Source organism: Bos grunniens, chromosome 4 (assembly GCF_055505025.1).
Source record: "Bos grunniens cultivar Pamir isolate PY7600 chromosome 4, Bosgru_T2T1.0, whole genome shotgun sequence".
Taxonomy (NCBI): Eukaryota; Metazoa; Chordata; class Mammalia; order Artiodactyla; family Bovidae; genus Bos; species Bos grunniens.
Window position 1 is genome coordinate 33,314,049 of NC_141168.1, and position 19,763 is coordinate 33,333,811.

Here is a 19,763-nt window from a genome sequence, read left to right on the forward strand (position 1 = left end):
GTATTTTCAATACCATGATTGCTATCTTTTTAATGGGAAGAAGCAGCCCATCAGCCTGGGGCGAAGTAGACATATAAGTTGGGGAGAACCCAGTGAGGCTGGAAAGCAGAAGCCTGAGGCATGAAGGCCAACAGTCCTTAGTCATTCCCAGCCTGGAAACATACAGCCTCAAAATGGGGTCAAGCCTGACATCACACTTTCTTACCTATTACAGAACAAAATGTATCTCTAACCCACAATGAAATGACTCTAGAAAGACACATAAGAAGAGAGAGAGGGATGATGGATCCCTGACAGCTGGATTTGACTTATTGGGAGCCGACTGCGTATCAGGCAGGCATGGTGCTAGCTATCCTGCATTAGTATCTCCGGTGCTCACAAGGGCTTCCCAGGTCGTGCTAGTGGTAAGGAACCCATCTGCCAATGCAGGAGACATGAGAGACGTGGGTTTGATCCCTGGGACAGGAAGATCCCCTGGAGGAAGGAATGGCAGCCCACTCCAGTATTCTTGCCTGGAGAATCCCATGGACAGAGGAGCCTGGGGGGCTACAGTCCACTGGGCAGCAAACAGCTGGACACAACTGAACCAACTCAGCACACAGTGCTCTCAAAGACCTGTAGAACACGTGTTACTGTCTCTGTTTTATAAAAAATCAAGCTGAGCAACACAAGGTTAGAGTGAGATGTCCCCAGTCTTGTCAAACAGAAGCTGAAAAGAATAAGGAGAAGTAATTGAGGGAGAAATGAAAGTGGGACCTAGATTTGAAATGGCAGACTCATTTGTTAAACATGGTTTATCCTCCTTCACTTCCAATCAAAATACTTCCAATATTGAAATATGATTGTCTTCAGAGAGCCCTTTTCTGGATGCTTTATCAAAAATAGACTCCCTTCCCTGTCATACTCTACTCTGTTTTATTTTTCTTCAAAACAACTCATTCAAAACAACCCAAAATTGTTGTAGGTATTGTTTATCTGTAATCCAGTCTTCTCCATATCACCGTGTGAGAATTGATATTATTTTTCTATTTTTTTTTTCTTATTCTGATGCCGAGGACGTTATTGTATACTCAAGGCCTAGAAAAAATGCACTGTAGATATTCAATAAATATTTGTTGAATGAATGAATAACAGGGAAAACTACCCATGGAAGAAGATAATAAAAACTGAAAGTGGACATAGAACTACAGTTAGTTATTTGCCATTCTGACTAGTAAGAAATGAAATACTAGTTATCATGTCTCTAAAAGGTATCAAGGAAGAACCAGATGCATCTTCCTAAAAAAGACCAGAGAGAAATAGGAGCATGCCCGTCAGGCTTCAAACTGTCTTGCTAATTTGCTAGATTTTACAACTGTAGGTCACTGTAAACTTTTCATCATAAATTTAGTTACAATGGAGGTAGTTTCTATAATAAAACCATTAAATCAATAATAAACGTTCTCAATCAAATTTGAATATTGTTGTGATTTTATGTGCATCTCTAACCAACCTAGACAGCATATTGAAAAGCAGAGACATTACTTTGCCAACAAAGGTCCATCTAGTCAAGGCTATGGTTTTTCCAGTGGTCATGTATGAATGTGAGAGTTGGACTGTGAAGAAGGCTGAGGGCTGAAGAATTGATGCTTTTGAACTGTGGTGTTGGAGAAGACTCTTGAGAGTCCCTTGGACTGCAAGGAGATCCAAGCAGTCCATTGTAAAGGAGATCAGTCCTGGGTATTCTTTGGAAGGAATGATGCTAAAGCTGAAACTCCAGTACTTTGGCCACCTCATGTGAAGAGTTGACTCATTGGAAAAGACTCTGATGCTGGGAGGGAATGGGGGCAGGAGGAGAAGGGGACGACAGAGGATGAGATGGCTGGATGGCATCACCGACTCGATGGACGTGAGTCTGAGTGAACTCCGGGAGTTGGTGATGGACAGGGAAGCCTGGTGTGCTGCAATTCATGGGGTCACAAAGAGTCAGACATGACTGAGCAACTGAACTGAACTGAACTGAACCATTGCAAATTGTATACTATTAGCTTTTTCTCCTTGAATTCTCATTTCCATAACTGATCCCCAACAGAATTGTATTCTTAGGAAATAAGTATTATGCATCAATGGGCTTCCCTGATGGCTTAACTTATCTGCCTGTAATACAGGAGACACAGGTTCGATCCCTGGGTTAGGAAGATCACCTGGAGGAGAAAATGGCAATGCACTGCAGTATTCTTGCCTGAGAAGTCCCACGGACAGAGGAGCCTGGCAGTCTACAGTCCATGGGGTCACAAAGGGACACGACTGAGCAACTAAGCACACATTATGCATCAGAATCTGATCCCTCTATCGCGCTTTTCTGCAATTAAAAATGTCTGCAAAATTGGAGTAAAAATCTCTCCTCTGTTGGAGAGTCCTAAACCCCAGTTCCTTAGAATATGACCTTATTTGAAAATAGCACTGTGTGCATAATCAAGATGAGGTCATACCAGAGAAGGGTGTGCCCCTAATCGAGTGTGACTAGTGCCCATGTTAAAAAAGAGGGAGCTTGGAAGCAGATACACACACAGGAGAATGCCAAGTGAAGATGAAGGCAGAGATGGATATGATACCTCCACAAGCCAAGGAGTGCCAAAACTTGGCAGCAACCCACTACAAGTGAGAAAGACAAGGAGCGAATTACCCTCACAGCCCTTAGAAGGAACCAACCTGCTGACCCCTTAATAGTTCAGCTTCTCGCCTCTAGCACTTCAAGACAATACATTTCTGTTGTTTAAGCCAAATAAAGATCCAGAGAGCAAAGAGAGCCAATATAAAGAATAACACAGGAAGGCCAAAAAACCCCTTTGCCTAAAAAATCTTTGTTACTAGATCTTTTTCTCCTAAACTCCCAGATTTATTTCCCCTTGTCCTTCTGTTTGAAAAAACCAAGTCAGTCAAACTGCCTCACCTGAAGGAAAATGAAAGTCAAGGGCTTCCCTGGTGGCTCAGTGGTGAGGACTCTGCCTGCCAATGCAGGAGACACAGGTTCAATCCCTGGTCCTGGAAGATCCCACATGCTGTGGGGTGGCTAAGCCCCTGTGCCCCAACAACTGAGTCTGTATTCTAGAGCCCAGGAGCCACAGCTTCTGAAGCGTGCGTGCTGCAATTACTGAAGCTCACACGTCCTGGGGCCCATACTCCACCAGGGAATCCACCACAGTGAGAAGCCTGCACATCAGAACTAGAGAGCAGCCCCTGCTTGCTGCAACTCGAACAAATCTTGAGCAGCAACAGAGACTCAGCACAGCCAAAAATAATTGTTTTTAATTATAAAAAATGAAACAAGAGGAAGAGTAAATAAAAATTCCTGTGACCGGAAGGCTTTAAGTATTACAAATGTATTTTGTATTGAAGTATAACTACAATTATAAGTAGCACACAGCTTATGATAACATATGAGTAATTGAAGAATAATTATTAAGGTTAAATTTGACTGGAAATGCTTATGTCAATGAGCTGGATATAGCTTCCCTTCCCAGTTTACCTGTGAATGACTTATTCTATAATGAGAAAGGGTTTCACAGTAATTCCTTTTTTGTTTTCCAAGATATGAGCATTTCCAAGATGTTTTCTTATAACGTTCCAAAATGTGAACATAGGGAAGCCTGGCTTATCTAAATAAGCAGATGGGAACAGAACCTTTGTCACAGCGATATCTCTCACTGTCTCAAAATTTTTTTCTAATTCCTGAGTTAGATGCCCCATAAAGTGATATATCTTATTATTTTTAATATTTGGTCATTTTATAACTAGAAGGCTAATTCAAGAAGGCTTTAGAATTAGAGCCTTCTACAGTTATGCTGAAAACAAAAAATTATGGAAACCATGTTACTTTCAAAATACGTTGTTTTGCCTCTGATTGTAGAGAACCATACAGTTGCAACAGGAAGAACGTCTGTCAAAACCTCACTATCATGTGTAAAACAGATAGCTAGTGGAAATCCACTGTATAGCACAGGGAGCTCAGCTCGATCACTGGGTGGGTAGGACTGGGGAGGAAAGTCCTAAAGAGAGGCAATATATGTATACATATAGCTGATACACTTCATTTTAGGGAAGAAACCAGTGCAACATTGTAGAGCAACTGTACCCCAATTTTAAAAAGTTGCTACATAAATGCCTGCTAAAGAATGAAAATTGGGTTAGAGAGAGCTGCTAGTTTCTACTTGCTTTCAAGCTTGAGGCTGAAGAGGTGAATTCTGTCACTACTTCAGTGGGAAACTACAAGGAATCAATGAGGCTCTCCTATCATTTGGCAAATAGCAGACTTTGAAAATCTGTTTTTCAAGGATAGATTTAAAAAGCGGTGGAGGAGGGACAAAGGGAGACCTATGAAGAGATTCTATAATATTGAAATCAAATATATTGATTTTATTTTTGAAATTTATGAGAAACACGGTCTGTATTGAAAAGTTTGTGAAAACGAGGAGTTGTCTGAGATTAATGAAAGAGTTCTGGGAGAAATCAGAAGGATTAAAACTAAAAACAGCAGATAATTGGTGCCCACATTTTAGGTAGTGATGTACAGAATGAGGAGCTTCCCAGGTGGCTCAGTGATAAAGAACCTACCTGCCAATGCAGGAGACATAGAGACTCGGGTTTGATCCCTGGGTTAGGAAGATGCCCTGGAGAAGGAAATGGCCACTGACTCCAGTATTCTAGCCAAGGAAATCCCATGGACAGAGGAGCCTGGCATGAGTCAGATACAGCTGAGCAACTGGGCATGCACACACATACAGAATGACCACTGCTTCAAAGTCAGTTCTATAGAAGAAGAAAAGTTTCTGAAAGACAAATCTTTTTTTTTCTTTACTGAATGTAACTTGCATACAGTATATAACTTCCTTATATAACTTTCACAAAATCTGAAGTTTAGGTTTTACATATTGTTATAATTACTTAATTATTTCATACACCTGTAACATTTTAGGAATCATTTTTCATGTTTTTCTTCGAGTCAAGTGTGAACTGAAAGCTGCTCACAATGGCAGATACTAAGGAAAGAAAGCAAGTATCCAATAAAACAAAAATCTGCTTTTCTAAGTGTGAAGAGAAGAGGACAAAACAGATGAACAGAGCAGAAATCAGAATAAAAGTAAAAAATGCAGCAAAAGAAACATCTTGTGAAATTTAAAAGATATTGTCTGCAAATACACAGACTTCCCACATTTCAGGAAGTTTAGTGAAAACAGATTTTCATCTAAACATTTCTTTCAAAATATTTTTTCAATTAAGGTTGTGTGTGTTGCTTCAGATATCTCCTTAACACCGAACTGTGGAAGTCAGTAGAGTTACAGCTGCAGAGAATTGATGGGAAATTGTATGACTTGAGAATTCAGTATACCTCCAAGAAGTTGTTCATGAATAAAAGCACTGGAAAAAAATATTGGGTTGGCCGAACCGTTCAGGTTTTTCTATAACAACATCTTACCAGAAAAAGCTAAACCAACCTTTTGGCCAAACCCAGTATTATAATATGGGTTATATATTATAACCCATATGGGTTATAATAGGTTATATTATATTATATGTTATATATATTATAATCTATATTATAATTATAATATGGGATTCAGAAAATACACAATTCACTTTCCTAAAAATATTTAAAGGGAATTTCTGATATTTAAAATGTAAATCAGTGTGCAGGGCTGTGCTTACTTGCTCAGTTGTGTCCGACTCTTTGCAACCCCATGGACTGTAGCCCATCCATGCACCTCTGCTCTTGGGATTCTCCAGGCAAATATACTGGAGTGGGTTGCCATGCCCTCCTCCAGGGCATCTTCCCAACCCAGGGATCGAACCCAGGTCTCCCATATTCTTTACTGTCTAAGCTACCAAGGAAGCCCGAGAATACTGGAGTGGGTAGCCTGTCCCTTCTCCAGGGAATCTTCCTGACCAGGAATCGAGTAAATGAGTTGTAGTATCTTAGAAATATCAAACTTAAAATATAGAAGAATTAAAGAGCATAATGTTAAGAAACAAAGATAGCTACATCTAAATTACTGTTACAAAATATTTTGACTCAAAGAAAAACTTGAAAAATTATTCCTATAATAGGTTACAGGCTTATGAAGTAATTAAGTAATTATAACAATATGTGAAATTGTAAACTCCAGATTTTGTGAAAGTTATATAAGGAAGTTATATACTGTATGTAAGTTATATACAGTAAAAAAAAAAAAAAAAGGTTTGTCTTACAGTAGGTAAATAAAATATGGGGTCAATGATGCCTTTGAAAACTTGTAAAATGGTATAGATTAAAAATAGGATGCCAAGGAATTTTTAGTGACCATATAGCAGAAGACAGAAATATATATGTAAAATTCATATGTATAATTGTATTGTAATATAAAATTCACATGTATATATGTATATATGAATTTTTAGTTTAAATGAGTTAAATGGACCTAGTGACAGATTCTTGGAATGGAATAAAAACCAAAATCCACATGTGATTTTCCTGTGATTCAGAAAATTTATTTTTCTGAATTCACAGACAAAAGGCTAAAACACAGAGAGAAAGTAGGATGACAGTGTTAAATTCAGACCAAGTTAAATTCAAGAGGAGGATTAAATATATGAAAGGATTATACTTTTATATCAATTACAGATATAAACATTACTATAAAACAAATGAGGGTGATTTATCAAATATATACCTGAGAGAAGATAAATAACAAACAGATAATGCCTCAACTTGTTTGCTGCTCAACTCGCTTTCCTCTCTCCCATACCGTTAGTAGTCTTTGATGATAGATTCTTAGACATATCTAAGTAAATGTCTTACACCTCTCTTAAATAGTAGCTTTGCCAGAATTTGAGGCAATTAGCTTGTTATTTGGGCTTCCCTGGTGGCTCACATGATAAAGAATCTACCTGTAATGCTGGGAGACCTGGGTTCAGTCCCTGGGTTGGGAAAGTCCCCTGGAAGAGGGCATGGCAACCCACTCCAGTATTCTTGCCTAGAGAATCCCATGGACAGAGCAGCCTGGCAGGCTATAGTCCAAGGGGTCGCAATGAGTCGGACATGACTGAACAGCTAAGCGCACAGAGCACAGCTTGTTATTTGGGAATACAGTTGTTTGTAAGTTCCAGAATGTGAATTCTAATGTGATACATTGGAAGGACTGCTTACTAGATTGTAGAGACTTGTGTTCTCCATTCCAGATAGCGTTCTCTTTCTGGGTGACCTTAGGAAAATCAGTTTCCACATCTGTGAACTTTGTAGTTAAAATCGCACTCTCAAGGGCTCATACATAACCCTCATCCCTCAATAGCAGTATGTTTCAGAGAATAATCTTTTGTTTCCTTTTCGGTGAAGCTTAGCTCTGGGAGTAGCTACTTGATTTAGTGAGAAATCATAGTCTCTAGTTTCCAATGTATTATTTTAAAATCCTTACTACATAATTGAAACCTGTAATTCTAGCAAATGTAACAATATTTTGTTCCCTTGGTCAATTTTTACTGATTAAATAAATACCTTGTAGAATGTTATGACAGTACTCTCAAAAAGTAAATCTGTAATGTTGAAAAATACAACAACCGTATGTGTTATTATATAATATGTATCTGATACACATGTAAATAATATTTGGAATTTGTAATGAAGTTATACATTTTATTATGTTCCTTTACAGCTTTGAAGCTGCTTATTGTTTTTTGTTCGAAACAGCTTTCAGTTTGCAGTACATTTTATTATAGTGGTCTCTTTTCTTGAAGTAGAAATGCATGAAATATAGAAAGATACCATTACTTATATGAACCACATGTTTTTGAGAAGGTTAAGAATTTCTTTTAAAATGTGAATAATCACTCCCTAAATAGTTGTTTCCTAAATTATTTTTTGCTTTATTATTTGTTGTTTCATTTTATTTTTCCTGAATTTTCTTAGCATTTTGATGACCTTATGGTGAGAAACTAAATTTAGTGATCTATAAGTTCAGTTCAGTTCAGTTGCTCAGTTGTGTTCGACTCTTTGCGACCCCATGAACTGCAGCACGCCAGGCCTCCCTGTCCATCACCAGCTCCCAGAGTCCACGCAAAGCCATGTCCATCGAGTCGGTGATGCCATCCAACCATCTCATCATCTGTCATCTCCTTCTCCTCCTGCCTTCAATCTTTCCCAGCATCAGGGTCTTTTCCAATAAGTCAGCTCTTCGCATCAGGTGGCCAAAGTATTGGAGTTTCAGCTTCAACATCAGTCCTTCCAATGAACACCCAGGACTGATCTCCTTTAGGATGGACTGATTGGATCTCCTTACAGTCCTTGAAGTGATAATGATGCAGGTCACACTGGGCCACATTGAACTGCTCACCATGTGTCAGAAACCCAGGCCCAGAGTTAATCAGGCAGAGCCCGGGGAGATGGTGACATATATTAATGTAGAAAAATGTTTTTTATTTTTTATGGAGGTTGAATAGATGATTTTTATGGATAGATCACCTTGGCAGAGTCGATAAGTCCTACATTTCTTCTTCTGAAATGTACTTCCAGTTGTGGTTACAATACGTTCTATGACATTAGTCTATCAAGGAGTGGGTCAGTTCTTGGCTGCAATCACTATCTGCAGCAATCTTGGAGCCCAGAAAAATTAAGTCAGCCACTGTTTCCCCATCTGTTTCCCATGAACTGATGGGACCGGATGCCATGATCTTCATTTTCTGAATGTTGAGTTTTAAGCCAACTTTTTCACTCTTCTCTTTCACTTTCATCAAGAGGCTCTTTAGTTCTTCTTCACTTTCTGCCATAAGGGTGGTGTCATCTGCATATCTGAGGTTATTGATATTTCTCCCAGCAATCTTGATTCCAGCTTGTGCTTCCTCCAGCCCAGCATTTCTCATGGTGTACTCTGCATAGAAGTTAAATAAGCAGGGTGACAATATCAGCCTTGACGTACTCCTTTTCCTATTTGGAACCATTCTGTTGTTCCATGTCCAGTTCTAACTGTTGCTTCCTGACCTGCACACAGATTTCTCAAGAGGCAGGTCAGATGGTCTGGTATTCTCATCTTTTTCAGAATTGTCAACAACCCTAGAGTAGCAAGAACCCTAAGTGTCTCAAGTTATTAGATTCACTATTCCCAAAGCTAGCTTTGGGTGTTTTCCCAAATTAGAAAAAGTCGTCTTATAAAGTAATTCATATTCTTTGAGAAAAACTATAAACAGTGATGGAGAAGGAAACTGCAACCCACTCCAGTACTCTTCCCTGGAAAATCCCATGGAAGGAAGAACCTGGTAGGCTACAGTCCTTGGGGTCACAAAGAGTCGGACACAACTCATAAACACTTAAAAAAAAAAAACTTTAAATGACCTATAATTGTACTCTGCAATAATAACTACCGTTCATATGTATGAATAGTGTTTACCAAAAAAAGTGCACTCTACATTTTCTTAAATCTTCTCTTTATGTTGTAATACATCTTAGAAATAGTAAAGAATTGTGCTGCTAGGGACATCAGGATGCATGTATCCTTTTGAATTAGTGGGGTTTTTTTTTTCCATATATATACCCAAGAGTGGAATTTCGGGTCACATGGTAGTTCTAACGTTAGTTTTCTGTGAACCCTCCATGCTGTTTTCCATGGTGACTACACCAGCAACAGTGTAGAAGAGTTCCTCTTCTTCACATCCTCTCTAACATTTGTTGTTTGTGATCTTTTTGATACTAGCCATTCTGACAGGTGTGAAGTGATACCTCATTGTGGTTTTGTTTTGCAGTTCCCTATTGACTAGAGGTATTGAGCATCTTTTCATGTGCCCATTGCCATCTCTATGTCTTCTCTGGAAAAATGTCTATTCAAGTCTTCTGGCCATGTTTTTAATACATGGTTTTTTGATACTCAGTTGTATGAGCTATTTATATATGTCAGATATAAATCCCTTATTGGTCATTTGCAAATATCTTCTTCTGTTCACTAGGTTGTCTTCATTTCATGTTGATAGATGGTTTCCTTTGCTGTGCGAAACCTTGTAAGTTTAATTAGGTCCCATTTGCTTATTTTTGCTTTCATTTCTTTTGCTCTAGGAGATAGATCTGAAAAATATATTGCTATGGTTTATATCAAAGGGTATTCTGCTTGTGTTTTCCTCTAAAAGTTTTATGGTCCCCAATTTATATTTAATATGACTATTTTTTAATGGCTCTTCTGTTAATAGTTCATAGAATTTTGGCCAGGAGTTCATCAGTTTGGGAAATGCTGCATCATAGGCATAAAAGACCTAACTGTAGATGGATAAACAAAAAGTGCTTTCATCTCTGAGCAAGGTTTTAAAAAATGCTAACATTTAATAACATATGCAAATTTTATGTTATGGTTTTAAACTTGGGCAGTCTTCTGATAAAGAAAAAAACTAAAAGATAAATTTCATGCAACCAATATGTAAACTTTTTTTCTCATGCAGGTTAGCCAATACACCTTTGCTATGTGCAGTTATAGAGAAAAAAAGTCTGAGCCACAAGAATTAATGCAGCTTGAAGGATACACTGTGGATTACACAGATCCCCACCCAGGTAATTCCTAGTTGAATCACTTGTCATGCCTCTCCTATATTCATGAAATTCTCATAAATATCCTGTGTCTATTTTCCATTCAAACTCCATTCCATAAATGGAACATATTTCATTCATATACCTAGCTAGATAAGACTTGATGGGATTTAAATTATATCTTTATGAGGCTACTTAGTTTTAGCCATAACTCACCATCTCTGTTAACTTAGTGAAAGGATGAAATATCTGAAAGATACTATAATATGGAAATTATAGGATAAGTATCAGCAGTGCTTGCAGAAACTTCTTTACTGAAAAGCAAAAAGGTACAAGAGACAGAAATAGGCAAAGAAATGGCTAATGAATTACTACCATATATTATATTCTACTAATTTTCTCCCCAACAATGGATACTTATATTTCTCTCTCTCCCTCCTAATGTATTAATGCTTGGTATAGTACTGGATACTCAGTGTCTGAGATTAGCGAGCGAGTGAGTAAATGAATGATTATGTGGAGATTAATAAAATTAACCAGCAAGGTAAAGAAATATATGGATTTCCCTGGTGTCTTAATGCTAAAGAATCCATCTGCCAATGAAGAAGACGCAGGTTTGATCTCTGGGTCAGGAAGATCACCTGGAGAAAGAAATGGAAACCCACTCCAGTATTTTTGCCTGGGAAAATCCCATGAGTAGAGGAGTGGGCTACAGTCATGGGGTCGCAAGAGTCGGACATGACTTCACAACTAAACAACAAAAAAGAAATATATGTATCTGCTAATAAATAGAATAAGAAATTAATATAGAGAGATGAAAAAAGAGTCAGTGATTATATCCACTAATAAATCACTTAAAATCCAAAATATCTTCCCTGTAAAAGAGTTTTGTAAAAGTAAAATACTGTACAATGCAAATATCATTTTAGTCTTAGCTGTATTGTTTTCATATATGTCTTCTACATATAGAATGAGAAATGTGCTAACAGATAAGGAGTGTCTTCTCTGGCATGAAATACCAGACTTTGCTATGCATTCTTGTGTGTGTTGCAGAACTCTGCTGTGTTATGAACTGTTTCCTAGGCTATTTTTAATTTCCAAAGTGATATGGAAGTATAAATCTTTCTCATATCATTTTCCCTTCAATTCTTCAATTGTGGATATGATTCAAAGGCATTGAGCTGCAAATAGCAGATCAGTTCTTTTCCATGAGACCATTTAATGAAAGAGGCTAAAATCTGCCAACTGTGTGAATTTTTAACAATTTTTTTTTCCTCCACAGGCCTTCAGGGTGGGCATATGTTCTTCAATGCTGTTAAAGAAGGAGACACTGTAATATTTGCCAGTGATGATGAACAGGATAGAATACTGTGGGTTCAAGCCATGTACAGGGCCACTGGACAGTCATATAAACCTATTCCTGCAATTCAAGCCCAGAAGCTGAATCCTAAAGGAGGAAGTCTCCATGCAGATGCTCAACTTTGTAAGTTTTGTTGAAAAATAATTTGATTATCAATTAATAACCTTAATAAGAGATAAAATTGTCTGAGTCAAATTTGCTCAGTATTATAGTTTGCATCATTACCTGATTCCTAATTGAATAAAAATAGTTCATTTTAGTAGTCATAGAATAAGTTATCTAGCTTTTCACACAAACCTGGAGTAAATGGTGCGTGTGGTTTTCAGTCATGAATTTGCCAGGCCTTGGGGTATCTCTGGGAATCTCAAAAGCATAAGAGAAATTTTATTTAAACTTAATGTAATTTTAACTTATATGTTCTATTGAAATGGGAAGCATATTGCAAAATCAAATTGGCATTGCTAAGATTCCAGAACACCGAAACAATGAACTGTCACTTTTTAGAGTTGTTCTTAACAAACCAAGAGAATACCAGGCCTATTTTCTGATGTAAGTCAGGAAAACAAAAGTCATCAAGGCAACTTTCTTTTTCTAAATACCTCTATATCCATGTCACTTTCTGTATGCTAATTTAAATCATTAAGAACTAAATTGTTCATTTTAATTTGCAAGTAATTAATTGCAAATTATGTAATAATGATAGAAACATTTTCAAACATAGCTTTAGTAATCATTAAACCAAATGTTTTAACTTCTTATACTCCTTTCCAAAACTTCTCTGTTTTCTCCTGTAATGTAATAAGTCAGTTTGTCTTTAACTGTAAGCTTAAATCGTGACTTTTCATTCAACACCTTTCATTCTCAAGCTTCATCTCCAGGGGAACAACATTCTGACTTCTCTTACTTTTCATGCATCAAATAACTACTACCTGTTCTGCTTAGACACCGATTAGTATTACATTTAGACACCTTAAACAAAGGCACTTTAGGCCAAATAAAGATGGGATATAAGCTCAACCCGTCTCCTGCATGCTTTAGACTTCTTAGCATACACCTTCAAACTTACCTGATCCATCTTCAAGCGATTATGGTACTTCATAATGTACATGGACCTCACAACTGTAGACTTCTGTATCTCCCTTCCTGGCTCCTGTACAATTCTGGTCATGCATCTTACTTCTACAAATGTTATAAATCCCACAATGCATTGACATTATTATTATGCCTGGAACAGTCAATTACCTTCTAAAGAAATGTAAATAATAAGAGAAAATATTATATACTCAAACATGTAGTTACCATTCCTAGCAATCTTTATTCACTTACTGAAACATTACACGTCCCGAAGGATGTCCTTTGACTTTTCTTGCAGTACGTGCGTAGCTTTTAGCTTTTTTATGTATGAAAATGTCTTCATTTTACCTTCATTTTGAAAGATGCTTTTCTTTCAGTTCTTTAAAGACTTTGCTCTGCTCTCTGCTAACTTGGTTTTTTTCTTCCCTGATGAAAAATTTTGCTATTATTTTTGTTTCTTCCTCTGTACATAATGTGTGTTGTGGTTTGTTCCCCACCCCCCTCTCAAGCTGCTTTAAAACCTTTCGCTTAAACACTGGTTTTGAGCAATTTAATGATGATGTACTTTGGTGTAATTTTCTTCACAAAAATATTCTTGAGTTTTATTCTAAGACATAGTTAAATTACTCAAAAGTAATTTAATCCTTTCAGGTTTAGCGTTTAGGTGGAGCCAAATAACATCTAGTCTGGGCTCTTCTGGTGGCTCAGTGGGTGAAGAAATCTGCCTGCAATGCAGGGGACCCAAGTTTGATCCCTGGGTTGGGAAGATCCCCTGGAGAAAGAAATGGCAACCCACTCCAGTATTCTTGCTGGGAAATCCTATGAACAGAGGAGCCTGGAGGGCTGCAGTCCATGGAGTCACAAGTGTTGGACACGACTTAGTGACTAAAACACCACCACCTGGGTGCCAACTGATGAGCAGTGAAAATTGAAGTTTTACCTTCTGGCTGTTGGAAACAAGCACTGTTCTAGTCTCTGTGTGCATGTGGGCACTGTCCCCTCTAATCCTTTGAGGATTCTTCCTCATCCTCATATTGTTGCCTCCATTGAGTGATGTGGTCAGTATTCATTTGAATACGGAGTGGGGTAGGGGGAAGAAACAATAAACTTTCCTGCAAATTTCAGCAGCCTTGACCTTCCTGAACTGTCAGCTCCCATCTTCTCAGCCCAGAGAGACCCTTAGCTCTCCCTGAGTTCTTCTTCCCAGAGCCACCGCTTTGAAAGTTTCTCCGGGTATTAATCTGAGGCAGCTAAAAGGCTCATCTCATTGGTTTCCCCGCCTCTCAGAAATTACTCTGCTATGTTGCCGGATATCCAAAATTTTGAGAACTTTCTTAAAAGTATTTTTAATGATTTTTTCTTTAGTTGTTTCAGGTAGGAGGGTTAATCTGCTTTTAATTACACTGTTTTGACCAGAAGCAGAGTAATTGTTTTCTTTGTTAGAGCAGTATTTCTCAGCAAGACTGTCATTTTGGGCTAGATAATTCTTTGTTTCAGGGGTCGGAGGGGAAGGCTGTCCTGTGTGTTATGGGATGATTAGTAGTCTCCCTGTCTCCTACCCACTAGATCCCTGTAATAATTGACTCCACTGTCCCAGGTCTAACGACCAAAATTTTCTCTGCTGCTGCTGCTAAGCTGCTTCAGTTGTGTCCGACTCTGTGCGACCCCATAGAAGGCAGCCCACCAGGCTCCCCCGTCCCTGGGGTTCTCCAGGCAAGAACACTAGAGTGGGTTGCCATTTCCTTCTCCAATGCATGAAAGTGAAAAGTGAAAGTGAAGACAGTCAGTCGTGTCTGAATCTTTGCGACCCCATGGACTGCAGCCTACCAGGCTCCTCCTTCCATGGGATTTTCCAGGCTAGAGTACTGGAGTGGGGTGCCATTGCCTTCTCCAAATTTTCTCTAGATGTTGTCAAATGTTCCAGGGGACAGAGACAAAGGTGGGGAAGGTTACCACCATTTAAGAACTGCCAAGTTGCATTGACTTGGAAATTATTTTTATGAAAATGTCTCCCTAATTCACTTGTGTTCCAGTATTTTTTCCTTCACATCTTGAGTATAAGGAATACCCAAGACATATACTGGTGTTATAAAGGATGTTGTTGTTCAGTAGTGAAGTCATGTCTAACTATCTTGCAACCCCATGGACTGTAGCCCGCCAGGCTCCTCTCTTCATGGGATTTCCCAGGCAAGAATCCTGGAGTGGTTTGCCCTTTCCTTCTCCAGGGGATCTTCCAAACCCAGGAATCAAATCTATGTCTCCTGCATTGGCAGGTGAATTCTTTAGCACAGAGCTACCAGGGAAGCCCGTATTATAAAGGATATCATCCATCTTACACAAAGTGGAAAGAGAAGTGGTTGGGAAGCACTGGGTCAAGAACATTAAAATCATGACTTCCTGATATGGATTTAATAAAAGATCTGATAATCAGTTTAGTAAGAGAGCCATATAATGTCTTCCCAGCAAAATCTTTCCATTGGATAGCAATGTACTATGAAGGCAGTGTTGATCAGCCTAAGTGGAACTGAATTTTTTAGCCCCTTGATTAACTTGCTTTAAAAAAGCTAAATTTGTTCTAAAAATCCAAACTGTTCCAGTTGTGTTGAGGTTTTTTTTTATTTACTCACAGACCCTGATGGTTTATCTTTAAAATGAAAGGAAAGAAGAAAGAAAAATGTATTTCTGTCTCATCTAAATGAGATACTGACCATGACCTTTATCATAGATGCCATTGAACTGATCCAGAGAGTAGTTTTGCCTTAATTTTCCTCTCTTCCTTGACCTCCGTATTATTCCTTTCTCTCTTTCTTGATCATCTCTTGGAAAGACAACTTCTAGAGTCATTAGTGGAAACTGAGAAAATGACATAAAATTAAAATGACTAGAAATAAATGTTTCTAACCCATTTAAATATGTTTTTCATTTCTTTGCTGGCCTATAGCTGGTAAGGGTAAGTATTTTTATGACTTTTTTTTTGCTTTACCATATTAAAATTTTTATAATGATAAAATTTTTTCAAGTAATATCATGATCTTATTTACAGTATCATGATACTGCTTTCTAGGCAGAACTGGAATATTTACAGTAAGCTTGTCACTTAGGAAACAGAAACGCTTATTTTTGCCACAACAGGGAAGTAAAAACAACCTAGTATCTCTCATTCATGTGAGCATAAGGGAAATTGCTATGAAATTGTTACTATAGCTTGCAAAAATGCCCTGTAACATTAAGTGAGAAAATGCTAAATTATATATGTGATATTATTGTCACTGTTAAAATTTTTTTAATATAGGTAGAATTATACCTAAAATATTTACAGTGGATGAGTTTAATTAGAGGGATTGATTGCTAATTCATTGCCTCTGTTTCCTGAATTTTCTTTGAAGAATCTATGTTATAACTTTAAAAAGAAAAGCTCAGTTTTAAATCCAACCATACTGAATGGTTAGGAATAGTCAGAACAAAATAATAATTATCAAATCTAACTTATTAGGAACAACATTATTATCTTTTTTAAAATATAAATAATGGTGTGTATTCATAGATTTATCTGATAAGTGGATGTGTTCTACTTCCCTGTTTCATTGACTTTTAAGATACATGGAAATTCTAAGGAAAAAAGTGACTTAAAGCAAGGCTGAAGGAATGCTATCCAGGTTTTCTGCTTCAAACTGTGCACTGTCTTTTGCCAAACTGCCAGACATTGTTTGGTTAAACTACCCTTCATTGTTATCCCCAAAAAACAAAAGATTATGCAAGCACCTTTTAAAAAAATTTTACTTTCACTTTGGCACAAACATAATATATTGTGTTTGTTATCTAATACAATACAGTAATAGCTGACTTTCAATAATAAATCAGTGTCAAAAATGAACCTGAGTACTTCCTTTCAATGTTAAGCCAAATTTTTTAAAAATTCTTTAGTCAGATTGTAAGCTTATATTTAATTTTTTAAGCTAATTTCTCCTCACTGACCCTAGTAAGTTAAATTTCACCCTTCACTGGTAAAATATGATGAATAGATTATTTAAAATAAATGTTTACTTTACTATGATTATAGGTCTATATGTGTTGATTAAAATTGCCATCATGTAAAAGTATCATTTGTTATCTGCTGCAGAAAGTAAGACATATAAATCTGTACATTCATTTTTAATGTATTTACGAAAATAGGCCAAAAAATTATTTGATTTAATAATAGAGGTATGAACAGACTCCTCTAGAAACAGTATCTACCAACTTTTTCTCTTAGGTCTTCAGCATAAAACATACAGGAACATACCAACTAGATAAATCTACATAAAATTTTAAAACATTAGCTCTTCCTATTAAAGGCTATATGTGTGCCATAAAAAGGGAAGTGGTAGTTCTTTGTGTCACTTTTAACTTGCTGTGAATCTTCAAGCTAATGAAGGTTGGAAGCTAAAAGGAAAGTTTAATTGGAGTGGGAGGTGGTAAATGGCTACAGGCAAACCCCTAAACACAGGGTAATTCTAAAACAAGTTGTATTTCCAAAGGTTTATTTGCTACTTCGTTTAGCTCAAGATTTTGCAGAAGAGACAAGCTCTCAGCTAGCAGCACCCTCTTATTAGTCCTTTTGGTACCTGGGTCCCAGGCCTGGACCCCTGGGCACAGAATGGTCTTAAAAGGCAAATGAATGGCCTCCTCCTCTTCTTCTTGCCCTTTCTCCCAACTGTATTTTACCTTCCCTTTGCTCTGTTAATCTCTAATCTCTCTCACACCAGGAACAGCAAAAAAAAAAGAAAAGAAAGGAAAAACATTCAGCATCCTTAAAACTAGTTGCAAAGGAAAGAGAAACATTTCAATTAATTTTTTCCTTTCTCACATTCTGAACTCTGACTTAGGTGCCCTTCCTAGGGTTTGGGTTCACTGTGGTCAGCTCCCACCAAATAGCCCTCCCGGCATAGTGGGATCTGCCAGCTTGCTAATAGACCTCACAGGGTTTTCTATGCTAGCTATTTTCTAGTCAGTGTTAACTGTTTAGATTGATACTGTGAGCCTACTTATTAATCTTTTCTCTTGACGTCCGACAGCTATTAATGAAAAACTTACATTTTCAGATCCCATTTAAATAAAGCCTCTAACATTTCTTAAATCTATTGCAAATAGTAATCTTTCTCAATTTGAGTTTTATTCCATCCACTTTTACCACACCTGGTGACAGTACTACCTAAAGACGCTAGAGCATGTATCCAACTGTTACCATAGAAAGTCTCCACCAGTATGCTCATTTACCATGTCTAACATCTGTACTTAGTCCATAGGTTAATCATCACAATTTATGACAGTTTTATAGTACATTGTTTCATCTCATATCTTGTTGGTTTCTTTTGATAATTTCCTTATATTATTTCAGGGGACAAACTAAACTACCTTTGAAGAATTGATTAGTGCCATGAATAACTTTCTGTTTAAGACTAGTTACCATACTTTTGTATTATGATGAACATTAACTGAAGAGAATCAAGTATAACTCAGTTTTAAAGCAAGCTTTCCAAGCCTTCGATTTGGTTACATAATTGATTGAAAGCATGATTTCCATTTAATCCAATTGATAACTCTGTGTTACCCCCACAGTTAATTGAAGATATGTTATACCAAGAGAAAACTATATGGAAAATATAATTTTATAAAAATAAGAAACTAGATATTTAATACTAGCTAGATCTGCAGATGGTGATTGCAGCCATGAAATTAAAAGATGCTTACTCCTTGGAAGGAAAGTTATGACTAACCTAGACAGCATATTAAAAAGCAGAAACATTACTTTGCCAACAAAGGTCAGTCTAGTCAAGGCTATGGTTTTTCCAGTGGTCATGTATGGATGTGAGAGTTGGACTGTGAAGAAAACCGAGCGCCGAAGAATTGATGCTTTTGAACTGTGGTGTTGGAGAAGACTCCTGAGAGTCCCTTGGACTGCAAGGAAATCCAACCAGTCCACTCTAAAGGAGATCAGTCCTGGGTGTTCTTTGGAAGGAATGATGCTAAAGCTGAAACTCCAGTACTTTGGCCACCTCGTCTGAAGACTTGACTCATTGGAAAAAGACTCTGATGCTGGGAGGGATTGGGGGCAGGAGGAGAAGAGGACGACAGAGGATGAGATGGCTGGATGGCGTCACCGACTTGATGGACGTGAGTTTGAGTGAACTCCAGGAGTTGGTGATGGACAGGGAGGCCCGGCGTGCTGCAATTTATGTGGTCGCAAAGAGTCAGACACGACTGAGCGACTTAACTATGAACTAACTACTTTCCTTTTTTACTTTGGTTCATGAGAGAATTTTAAAATGAAATGTTTTCCTACAGAAAGATCAAAACTGTCTCCTTTATAATTTATTTTTATTCATAAATTCAAGAAATATAGTAAAGTGACAGTCTTAGCGGAGAGTCGCCGCGGTTTCCTGCTTCAACAGTGCTTGAACGGAACCCGGCTGCTCGTCCCCCCCTACCCCAGCCAGCCACTCCAATCTCTTTAACAAGTGGTGCTGGGAAATCTGGTCAACCACTTGTAAAAGAATGAAACTGGACCACTTTCTAACATCATACACAAAAATAAACTCAAAATGGATTAAAGATCTCAACGTAAGACCAGAAACTATAAAACTCCTAGAGGAGAACATAGGCAAAACACTCTCCGACATACATCACAGCAGGATCCTCTATGACCCACCTCCCAGAATATTGGAAATAAAAGCAAAAATAAACAAATGGGACCTAATTAACCTTAAAAGCTTCTGCACATCAAAGGAAACTATTAGCAAGGTGAAAAGACAGCCTTCAGAATGGGAGAAAATAATA

At 37.6% G+C, this 19,763-nt stretch overlaps 1 protein-coding gene across 32 annotated transcripts in view; it reads left to right on the forward strand.

Annotated features, from left to right (window-relative positions):
- The window catches only part of CADPS2 (calcium dependent secretion activator 2), a 583,251-nt gene that overhangs the window by 385,988 nt on the left and 177,500 nt on the right, over positions 1–19,763 (forward strand). For all 32 annotated transcript variants that reach the window (XM_086395851.1, XM_086395848.1, XM_086395849.1 and 29 more), the window contains 2 exons: positions 10,429–10,537; positions 11,796–11,996. In XM_086395851.1, coding sequence (XP_086251977.1) covers positions 10,429–10,537; positions 11,796–11,996 — 310 coding nt within the window. The remainder of the gene's footprint in view (positions 1–10,428; positions 10,538–11,795; positions 11,997–19,763) is intronic.